This window comes from Solea senegalensis, linkage group LG2, assembly GCF_019176455.1.
Source record: "Solea senegalensis isolate Sse05_10M linkage group LG2, IFAPA_SoseM_1, whole genome shotgun sequence".
NCBI classification, from domain to species: domain Eukaryota; kingdom Metazoa; phylum Chordata; class Actinopteri; order Pleuronectiformes; family Soleidae; genus Solea; species Solea senegalensis.
In genome coordinates, this window is record NC_058022.1 from 31,149,396 (window position 1) to 31,161,606 (window position 12,211).

The following is a 12,211-nucleotide window of genomic DNA, read 5'->3' on the forward strand; positions in this document are numbered from 1 at the left end:
TTATGGGATTGAAAAAGGACCCGATGAACCCTGAGAGCAAGTCGCCATTTGCCTGTGTGGTGGCAGTGAAGGCCCCCGACGCATGGAAAAACTAAAAGGGCGCGCGCGGCCTTTGCATACCATTTGTGTGCGGGCCGCGGAGGGAAATGCACGGCGCCGCGTTCGCCGGGCCTTGTAACTTGACTGACTGTGAGTGAGAATTTAAACCAGAGGCTTTTGGATGTTGAGAACTAGAAGGGCATGGCACACACAACACACACACACACAAACGTACACATTCAGGAAAACAAACACACACACTCGACGCAATTACATTTACAAAGTGTGGACACAGTTGTCAGGACTGTCACAGTACAGTTTGTTGGCAAGACTGCAAATAAAAATGGACGTCGAACTCAGGGTTGCAAAACAATCTCTCATTCTGAAGCCTCCACTCATAAGTGCCATGATTTATCTTTTATTTTCCTCTAAATGGGAACAACATTTACAAAATTGATGTCAATTGACAGTATTAACTGTGTTTTTTTTGCAACCAGTGGAGTCGCCCCCTTGTGGCTAACGACCATTTCCATATACAGACTAAGGTTTTCATTGAAACTTGGGTTTTCAAGTTGCCCGACTACGACGCGCTCTCACTCGTGGAAGAGGACTTAAATAGTGGCGCAGAAATGAGCTTAGTGCACTGTGAGGACAACTTTTTTAAAAATCAGAACAACAATAACAACAACAAAAATACATGTCTAGCTGTGAAAATAAAACATTTTCTTAAATCACAAGTATGCTCTTTTTTAATGAATTGCTCATTGGATTTTTCATATTTTAATGCTGAATTTCTCCACTTGTGAGCACAGACTGATGCAAAGCTTAAATAAAGTAAGTTTGGCCAAATGTTTAATGGATTGTATCATTGCCTACAATTTCAAAATATTCCGTAAAGCTTCTGTCAGCTCTGTGTCCACTGATTTGGCTCAAAAAGTGGTAAATATAGGACAATGTTTTTACAGCCATTGTGCTGAAATTGCAATGACATGACCTGATTCTGCTTCTCTTCACCCACAACGCATGAACCCTACAGGTACAGTAAATTAGCTCATTTACCCCGGGTAAATCAGAATAGTGTGAGTCAGTGGGACGATTCAAAGGCAGAACATATTAAAAAATTCACCCCGTCATTCACACGATTAATAATCACTACATTTAAATGAGAACTCACCCATCAAATGTGTCTTGAAATTGTCCAATTGTTGTTTTTTTATCACTAAAACCAAACAAAAAAGAGATTCTTAGCCACATTTAAAATGTTTTGTCTCGTGATCTTGCCAAGTCTGACTCGGACTCACAACATCATATATCATTACAAATACATATATATATATATATATATATATATGTATACATATATATACATATATATAATATTCTCTATTATCTATAGATATAAAGAGAAGAAGTGTTAGCTAACCTCAAACATAGTACACGGTCAGTGGGGAGACAGACTGAAGATCTACAGGACATGTGCAGACTTTTATCTAAGCTTGTCAGTTTGGCTCCCCTCAGGAGAAAAACAAAACAAAACAAAACACAGTAACCCAGTCCATTACACCTGACCATAGAAGAGCATTTGTGCTGTATTCTCCTGACTGGCAGTCATAAAGTGTGCTATAGCTTGATTGGCAGGTTTCTTCTTTTTTAGCAGAACGGGGCTCGGCGAGCACAACGGGCTGGACTGGCTCATTCGTTGCTGTTGCTGCTGCTGTCGAGGTCTTTGCACTGCAGGTCTCCTCCAGTGTAGTTGATGCCAGGGATTTTCACGCCGAACCGGTCCACGCACCAGCAGATTCCCCGCTTGCGGCCACGAGAAGGCTTACACTGTGGGCAAAATGTGGTTAGAGAGATGTTATTTTTATTTTTTTGTAAACCTGAGCTCATATTTTAAATGAAAATCTGTGTTCGGGCAAGTGTTTTAGCTCTGTTTTTACCTAAAAACCAGCAATCAGGTACACTGTGCATGTGCATGCTGGTGTGAACAGGAAGCTGATTCTCTCCTCTGCTTCGGCTGCGTTCCATTTGTAGTCGGAACTTGGAATTTATGAGGTTACAGGGCATTGCCTCTTCAAGAACCTTGGATTTTTAACTCGCAAACTCAGAGCAACCTCACAAACCCTTAAAGGAATACTTCACCGATTTGCATTTAGCTGTGTATTACTAGAATAGGGGTAGTATTTTTGAAAAATTGTGCTTCCCAACCTCAGTTTCCCCTGAGTTGAGAAATATCTTCATTCTTTTCTTTGTCACATGCCCACCAGTGACACTTGCTCCTGTTAGCATAACTGTTAGCAAAGATGGCAGACACTGTTTACATTCTGGGAATTTCTCAACTCAGGGGGAAACTGAGGTTGGTTTTTCAAAAATTCTACCCCTATTCTAGTAATACAAAGCTAAATGCAAATGCATTTAACACTGACATTACACTGACATTAAGTGTTTTACTTTAAAGAGCTTTACGATCATAGATAGTCGCGTTGCGGCTGGAAAGAACCAACCAGGAAGTGAATGTGGGCAACTGCGTCATTGTTTACAACGGTCTCTGTTTATGCTAAAACGCAGCCTGGGAGTTTTCAAATGTAAACAGAGACAGCAGCAACTTTTAAACGTCGGAGGGACTGAAGCGCTGGGGTAATGTGGACGACAGGCATATCCAGAGGAGCATTCAAGAGGATGAAGAAAAGTCGTCGTACAGATGTAGCCTGAATAAATAAATGCACCCATACCTGTTTGCGCTTGAAAAAGCCCTTCTTGTCACAGTTGGGAATGTACAGAGAGAGCGCCAGGACACGAGACGAGTCTTTCATGCTCTGAATGAGATTATCCAACCTCCTTCTGCAGGGTCCCTACACACACACACACACACACACACAGACAAAAGTGTTAGAGTTTGTGTGATTACAGTCTTTACATGTACATGGGTTAAGTGTGACGCAGCGTAAAATGCCCTAAACGTTTAAGAGAAGCTGCAGAAATGAGCAATAAAGCTTCTTACGCACAACAATTGGCAGGTATAACTAAAAATAGGCAATTAACACCAGCAAAATGAGCCAGAGGAGAAAGAGAACAACAACTTGTGAATTGCCCTGAAATTTAAAACACAGCTATAACACTTTCAAATTTTAACAATACAGTACGATATCATCAAGCTGCCATCTTAGTAGTTCATATTTGAACGGTATCTCCTGCTGCTTTACTACATGTTATTTTAAATCTACACTAATATATGCAGATGGAATTCTACTTTTAATTTAATTCAAATCGTTGACAGCCCTAGTTTGTTCATCAGAAACATTCCCATTAGTTAAAAACCTGTGATTGTTTTGGGGTATTTTGACGAGGGGCAATGACGAATAACGCAGGTGGGAAAAAAAACCCTCCTACAAATGAAAATGTTAGTAATTTCACTCTGTTGTCACATGTGAACGAGGGCCGGTGGGGCATCTCAGCTGCTGATTTGTCAGAACTCGTCTTGTAACGCCTGAGGCAGTATGTGACGCAGTGTGTAAGCTCATTCAAAATCAAATATGGTTCGGGAAATCATTCTAAATCCTGATCGGGGAAGCAAAATAATTCCCAATTCCACTTACGAACTCAGGGTCCAGTTTATCCAGGCTTAGTGGGGAGAAGTCCAGGTTGCTGGCAGGTCCCAGTCGGGCCAGCTGCTTCTTCCGGTCCTTGGCTTGCTTCATGGCTTTGGCCTTGCGACTGCTGATGTGGTCCCTTCCAAATAAGGGCACCTTGGTTTGGGGCAGCACTGACTCAGGGACGGGGAGCAGGGCGCCGTCCTGACTGTCGTCTAACAGAGAGAGAGAGAGCGGATGACATGGTTCAGGTTTTCTTGTTTCTACACTCATTGTTTAGACATTGCGGTTTTACCTGAGGCCTAATAACAGGCCTTGATTGTAGCCCTGTCATGCATCTGGCAGACGCGTGTATCACACGCAAGCTTGTGCATGCACACACTAAACTCCCAGCACTGCACTAAGATTTAGTAAATTAAAATTATGCTAAATGTGGGCTTTCATTTTTTTAAATATTATAATCAAAAAGAAAAGCATAATGAAACGGGTTTTCTTAAAGGTCCAGTGTGCAACATTGAGTACAGTTTAGTGCTTAATGGTATGAAATGAACATTTTTATTTGTTTCAATGCCTTTTTGGATAAATTCCAGGGCAATTTTATCAAAGTTTGGTCAATGTTTCCAATTTTATGACTTTTTAAGACCTTTTAATCCCACTTAGAATTAAATTTAATATGAAGCGCACTACCATAACAATTTAAAGAATATAATGTAGGGTTATTATGGATTCAGAGCCTAGAAACTCATTGTTTACCAAGTTATGAGTTAGCTGCATAATGACCTCTTATATTTCTGTTTTCTTTAAGTACATATTACTCAATTATTTTTAGAGATATTAAATCAGTTCCGCTTGTCTGTTATATGTAATCCTTCAACACATTTGTGGGATTATAGGGTTAGGAGATGTGGTTACCTATCTGACCACTTTTAACTCAGGCTTTACGAAAGCTGGCTATTGATTTCACAGGGGCATTAAAAGCCCCATGATTCAAGTCTCAATTTCAGATATATCTAGGGTATTTTGCCACAAGCCTGCAAATGTTTGTGTAATTGCTTTAAAATAACAATTATTTGGTTTTGTAGCCTGAAAACAAGCCTTTTATATGTACTTAAGGGAAGGGCCTTCCATCTTATGGAGGCTTCCATCTTGTGCCGACATGTTTCTACAGTAGCCTGAAGGGACAAACCAGACAGCGTGTGGGTTTTGATTGTGTTTTGAAGCAGAAACTTACAAAAAAACAAGCAAAGGAGAATGATATCCTTTCTGGAATACGAAGGTGACTGTAGTTCCCTAAAGTTCTTGCATGGAAAGGGACGGTGAGTGGAGGAGTTTGTTACACACTGGAGAGCGCAACTAAAGAGTGCAGGCTGCTTCTTGACTTATGCAGGATTACTTCTGTCCGAACAGACAGTCATTTACACCAAAACGTAACAAATTACAGACAAGGTGGGATTGAAATTACAATCACAAACAACTTGATGTCAACAGGTGTAAGATTAGGGCTTCAAAGCATTTTTCTGTTCAGGGTTTAGAATCAAAACACCGTGATGCCTCCCACCTGGAAACGCACTGATTTGAGAGGCTAAAATAAAAAAAAAGCAAAGCTAAAGTACTGAGAGCAGACGAAAGCACCGATTGAGAAACGTCACAGCACAACGTGACGGTTTCCCTGCACCAGCTCAGCTCATATTAAGCACAGTTAGTGGCTAGCGGCCAGTTTCAGTTGGGACGTGTTGACATACTGGACAACAGAGCCTACATTTATGGCAAGTCGGGTTGCCAGTTTGGGGTATATATGTGGACCAGGGGTTTTAAAACGTTTATAGCCAGTGACCTAAATGAGATATTTAGCCTCAGCCTGGCACCCAGACCCATGAAAACATGCTATTACACTTGTCATGTGGTGAGCCACCAGAAACAACCACAGCCCATTTTGGGTCCCAACCCCCAACAGCTGCCCACATGGGCCTTTCATCTGTGCAAAAAAATAGAGCGCTGGACTGAAACCTGGGGGACAGTTGCACACAGTTGGACTCAGCCCACTCCCTCATCCCACCCTCTATTCATGCGACCACGGCGAGCTTTTACATCTGTTACATTTGCATCTGTGAACGTGCACCGGCCTCACAAGTGTCCCAAGCAGCTTTTGGCCCACTTCCACTGCCAAGTCAAGCTCTTGCTACCGTTTCATTTTGTCAGATTTGAAAAACTCGTGCATTCACATAAACCCCCTCTGCCCCTGCACTGACGTGATCGCTAAGCTACTGTGCAAACCTGCTGGTCGAACAAGGTCACCGCCTTGTCGCAAATGATGCTTAAAACCTCTTCCTCCTGCAAACCCCCCATCCTCCACGATGATGATGATGATGATGTCATTGCTGCCCATAATGACAGGTTCGCGGAAAAGCCAAGAGTCATCCCCTCCTGCTTACTTACAGCTGACACCGTTTCTTTTTTCCCTTAAATCCAATCAAGTCTTCACTTGCTAATCCTCCAGCACGTCTAATCTGACCGGTGCTGATGGATCACATCTTTCATTTCTTTTTCTTTCTTCCCATCTCTCTTTCCCTCTCTCATGTTTGAATTGTGAGACCTGAAAAGTCACCAGTGACAGAAAACAGCAAATCCTTGCTTCTCTCCTTGCCTCATTTGCTCTCAGCTGTGACTTACAGAGGCAAAGGAATAGTCCAAAATGCTACGAATGAGCTAATATGATACTCAGTATTGGTATAAATGTGGTCGATATCCATACAATTTGATAGTAACGGTATTGATATGTTATCATACTTAGTATGTATAAATACGATGCTCAGTTTTGGTACCGATACGGTATCATACAATACTCAGTAGGCTACCTATGTAATTCTCAATACCACTAATGATACTATACTCAGTATCACTACTGATACTATAGTCAGTATTGATATCAATACGATACTCAGTATCACTACTGATACTATACTCAGTATTGATATCAATATGATACTTAGTATCACTACCAATACTATACTCAGTATTGATATCAATGTGATACTCAGTATCACTACTGATACTATACTCAGTATTGATATCAATACGATACTCAGTATCATTATCTATACTGTAGTATATGACTACGATATGACTGCAAAACTCAGTATCGATATTGATTTAATATTGGCCCAAATCATTGGATCGTACATCAGGAAAATAAAAAAGTAACGGCATGCGATCCGTAAAACCCCTAATTATAACATAAATGCTTCACTTGACACAACATGCTGTGAGTGAGGGCTGCATATATCAGGGCTGGGGAGGCGCAATACAACTTCTTTTTGCCTGATACAAATAGTATTCTTGACTTTCTACTGATATTCATATCAGTCTTTGCTAATGGAAACGCAAAATAAAAGAAAAAGACTATTTTGAACTAATATCGGTATCATTATCAGACTTTAAAAAGGTTATATTGCACCATCCCTACTTGCAGGAATGCAAGGGCAATGAAACACTCCAGTGATTATACAGCATGTATACGTACTGTACACCAGCTGGCTTCATCGGTGGATCTTTTCAGCCTGGATCTTACATGAGGCGTGTGCTTATCATTATTTGTGTGTCGGGTGAGCGCACAGCAGGAGATGTGAAGTTAATGGAGAGGCTGTAGCTGACAAGAGGAGAAGGAGTGAGGGAGGGAGGGAGGGGAGAGCGGAGAGCAGAGAGCGGAGGGATCGGTAACCCACCCTCAGCCTGTATTCTGCTGAATCACTGCACAGCCTGAGCATGCAGCACTGAGACGGAGAGAGGGAGCGAGCGAGGGAGGGAGGGAGGGAGGGAGAGCAGGCGAAGGAGGGGGAGGAGTGGGGAGAGACAGAGCGATGAAGAGACCAGGGTGGGACCGACAAAAAAGAGTGGAGGGAGGGAGCAGAGGATAGTGTGGGAAAGGGAGAAAAAAAAGGGAAGGGGAGATGAATAGAAGAGTGGAGGGTTTTTATACAATGATTTCTCAGATGCTGAGCTGCTCTCAGGGTTGGAATAATCATAGCACGGTTGAATTTTCTGCAACATGCCATGGCAAAAAAAGGAATGTGATGAGAATAATATTAAAGAAGTGCACTATAAATGTCAGAATCGCATCTAAGGGTGACAAATTCTGAGCTAATTTGAGCCTGACACTGATAAATGCTCTCCTACTTTCTTATCTGTTCCTTTCAGGACTCCATGCTAATGTGACTCAGCCAGAGAAACCGCAGTTCACTGGCCTGACCTTGTGAGGTTTAATACAGTCACAGAGATTATTTGTGTTTCCAGAGCTGCTCCACTTCAACACTAAAAACTCCCAATATGCAGGGTAATGAAGGCAGAATGGAAACGATCAAGGGATGGAGTGGCGGTGGCAGAGGCTGCAGAGAAGAATAGGTTGGAAAAGATGAGGCGGGGCAGTCGGCAGCCAGGGAAAGGAGAGAAGAAGCAGAGAACAGGGGACAAAAAAAGGTGGGTTAGGTGTGGGAAAAAAGGACGCAGGTGGTGGGCAAGTGAAGGTGGAAGTGACAAAAGGCTAGACGACAAAAGCAGAAAAGAAACTGTAGACAAAGGAAGAGATTGTGAAGTATGATTTCACACCTTGAAGACAGAGAGTTCAAGGGCCACAAGCCAAGATTCCCCACAAAGCTCTCCTCAGTGCTCAGACACAGGGACTGTCCCTGAACTGCCATTCACAGGAGCCAACACGGAGCCTCACAGAACACCACCTGTAATCTTCTCCCCGCTTTAGTGTCAGCTTAGAGGGGGAGGTGGCCCTGAGGGCGATAGGCCACTCACACGGAAACCTACTCATTTATGGCTCGACGCCCCAAAAAGGCCTACCAGGTGAGATGACAGGCCCATTATCACTCTGCGCCAATTGTTGACAGAGTTCACAAGGTCACGGCATATGGGGGTGGTTGAGTCGTGTGCCTCGGTAATGACAGGTGTCAGGTCGTCTTTCAAAGACAGCTTTGAGTCGGCACAGATCGGCCTCAAAAAAACGCCTTCACACCTGATGGCGTCGAGACTTATGACTGGTTGTGGAACACTAATGGCTTCTAACACTCTGGAGGCTGTTGCTTTCAATTGTGCATCACGAGCTGACTCTGCAACTGTGTGTGTGTGTTACTTGCGGGCTCCATTAAAATTCCTCTGCTGACAGCGGAGGACTAACGTCTTTGTCCAGCTGTTTGCTATTTCTTTGCACAAGAGCCGTTTATATCTGAAGCTCACACGTTTTATTTCTGTGCCGCAAATGCAACACGAATACGGCGACATATCGATTACACTATACGATACAGTGCGATATAAAAGGACACTATAATTACACTGTGTGCATAAACAATAGACAGTTTGCTTTGTCTAATTAGAGGTCTGGAAGGAGGGGGGTGAGAGAGTCAAATGGACAAATGTCTGCTGCCAACTAGTGGCCAGAGGCTTCAATTCAACACAAAAATATCAGTACAGAGTTTCAAAGAATCCATACTGTGTCACGCCATGAAATAACACAATATTTACTTACACTACTATTAACTGTTCTTCTTTTTAATAATACTGCTCCATCATCCACAACATATAAAAACAGATGTAAAAATGGATACAGCACAGGCCTGCTGATGTTCAAAAGACAGTTGTAAATGATAATCGGTCATTTCTGCATCTCAGTCAAAAGATATATGCAAATCAATGAATTAATTAATCAAGTAATTGCATCATGTACAAGTATTGATATTAGTACTGGTATACCAATACCAGTCAAGAGAATCATATACAGTCATCCCTAACGTCATTTAAAATGATTACTCTTCATGCACTGCTGTTATTGAGCTCTAATTAAAGGTTTACACTGTAAAAAAGTACACGCTTGTATACTAATAATACTAACAATACCTTTTGGATGCAGCAGTTTGTACAACTTCTCGTTCCTGCACACTCCGCGGCCGTGCAGCAGCGCGTGCAGCGGCTTCTCCTCGCCGTTCTTGGGCAGGCAGCGGAGCCCGCGCGTGCACGGCCCGGTGTACACGCCGCACGGCTGGCCCTCCTCGAGCGCGCACGTCAGGCAGCAGCCACAGCCGGGCTCCTTGACCAGCTGGCAGCCCACCGGCACCGGCGGACACATGGACAGGGCCTTCTGGTCGCACGGCTCGCACGGCACGTACGACGCGCCGCAGCCGCCGATGCCGATGCTCAGCAGGGGAAGAAGCACCAGGATGGAAACGCTCGGAAGCATGTCGCGCTTCTCTCCTGAATTTGTTTTTTTTTGTTGTTGTTTTGTTTTTTTAAAGAAGAAGAAGAAGAAGAAGCACCGCGTTTGAGCAAAAGAAGAAGAAGAAGAAAAAAAACTGCAGTGTATATCAGCTAAATGTTGTGGTGGATGATTTCTTTCCAAAAGGTTTGAGTCCAAACATCAGGGGAGCGTTTGACGCTGGTGCATCCACAGGTGCGTGCGTTATTGCACAAGTCTCCCCCCTCCAAAGGAAATCAATAAATAAAAAAATAAATCACAGCATCCGATGCTTGAAATCCACAGAGATCCTGCTGCTGCTGCTGCTGCTGCTCCACTACATTCACAAAACACCATCAAACATCCAAACGCCGCGCGCGTATACGTCTCTCTCTCCGCACTGGTGCCCGGTGCCGTTTACGCGCAAACTGCAGCGAGACAGAGGCTTGTGTGAGCAGAATGTGTAATCAGTGGCTTTGAGCTTGCCTTTTTAAAAAAAGAAACTGCCAGAGGCGAAGCCTACAACGATGGGTATGTGTCAAACAGCGTTCGGAGGGGGAGGCGCACTTGTCAACTCTGTGCACTGAGATGGTGATTTCACAGGGCGGGTGCTGGCATGTCTCCAGATCTGCCCGATAGGAGACGATGCTCCTGAAGGCGACGGAATAAAACTCTCTCTCTCTCTGCACAGTGAACATTTAATGTCCACAACCTCAAATATTCTCATCCTCTTGGTACAACATGCTGCTGTTATGAAAGTTTACGGACCTCATTGGTTAAAGAAAAAAGTCTCAATTTAACAGAAATCTTTAGTGCATGTTAAAATAGCGTTAAAGTTTTTTGTTGTTGTTGAAGTATGATGTGTCTACACACATATTTTAAGCACACCAGACACTATCCCATTTGTAGCCACACTGAGGTCATAAGAAACGCCACCTGACAACCTGCACCAACCAAGATTTTTACTTTTAACCGTTAATAGCACCTGTCTGTCTTATTTGTTTCACAAATAAATCAGTCGCACACTTTTTTAACCACAGACATGTCGCTGTGTTGTTTGTGCGACTCATGAACAGGAAGGCGATGAACGCGGAAACTCACAGTTCCCAGTTCCGATGCAAATGGAACACAGGACTCCTCACCTCAAAGTTCGTGAACTGTTTGGTTGGTCTCCTGCTGCCTTGTTAAGAAGGTTTGTGTCACTTCTGTGAGTGTCAATCTGAAGCAAGAATTTTAAACAATTTAACAACAAGAAAGTGTATTTGAACTTCCTGATGGAGGCAGCAGTGGTGAGATGTCAAATCCTTGATTTTCTCTATGGAGTTTGGTGCAGGAGAGCTTCTGACATCCTTTCTGATTTGCAAAGGGTTCCTTTGTTTGTTACACTCCCCAGTCTCACCATTAGATGTCACTAATTCCTACACACTGGACCCATAATGCAATTTCCTATTCTTAGTCTCCTTTTTTTTTTTGCCTCTTCCTGTGGTCAAACCACAAAAATAAATACAGCCTCACTTCACTTCCTATAGTCTTACTCAGACGATGTTGACCCACGTACTGATGAGGCTTCTGTGGTTCAACTCTGCATTACTAGATCTCAAATCATCGTATCCATCACGGGACAGGAGCAGGACTTGCTGATTCTCCACTTTTCTGTGCACCAGTGAACAATTACTTTGCTTCCATGTTCGATTTCTTGACTCCAGAAATGTTAAGGTTTGGACGTGGTGGATCTCTGCTTATAATTATTCCGGAGAAAGTACAAAACCTCGGGGTCTTGATCGCCACCAAAATCTAAACACTTGTTCAGATGTAATGAGAGCATTCACATAGATCATGTAAACCACAGTTGAGGATTTCATTGTTCCCCTGCGGAGCTGCCAAATGGATCCCGTGCACCAAAGCCCTGATGGCACCAAACATGCTCAGTGTAGAAAAGAAGAAAAACCAGAAAGACTCATCCAAAGTTCACGCATGTGAAACAAGAAAGCTTTTACAATTCCCCTCTGACATCTTTGGCCAAAAGTCTGTAGCTTTAAATATTTGTGTGATGCTGTCTTAACCATAACAAATGTATTCTCTCCAAAGACACAGAGATGGTCCAGATCAGGGCAAACTGCACTCACAGTGACCTGATTTTATAACTTGGGAGAGTTCAGCGGCCAGAGAGATAAATGGTCAACTCTCATGGTGTACATGTACTAAATGTCCATAACTCACTTGGAAGTATTTTGGCACATAGCGATATGCGAGTGAGGATAACAGATGAGCAGCGTGCTTTTGTTTTTTTGTAAACAGAACCCTCGCTGAGTCCAAGATAAATGAATTTTAATGCTTTTGACCTAGGTCGTGT

The 12,211-nt window shown here is 43.0% G+C and overlaps 1 protein-coding gene across 1 annotated transcript; it reads right to left on the reverse strand.

The window, feature by feature from the left end:
- Nucleotides 1-1,103: 1,103 nt before the first annotated feature.
- igfbp5a (insulin-like growth factor binding protein 5a) lies at nucleotides 1,104-10,435 on the reverse strand. Its single transcript, XM_044019685.1, has 4 exons — nucleotides 9,525-10,435; nucleotides 3,636-3,844; nucleotides 2,772-2,891; nucleotides 1,104-1,869 (listed from the first exon to the last, which is right to left on the reverse strand). Exons 1-4 carry the CDS (start codon nucleotides 9,862-9,864, stop codon nucleotides 1,732-1,734), a joined length of 807 nt encoding a protein of 268 aa, XP_043875620.1. The 5' UTR covers nucleotides 9,865-10,435; the 3' UTR covers nucleotides 1,104-1,731.
- Between the last annotated feature and the right edge of the window lie 1,776 nt (nucleotides 10,436-12,211).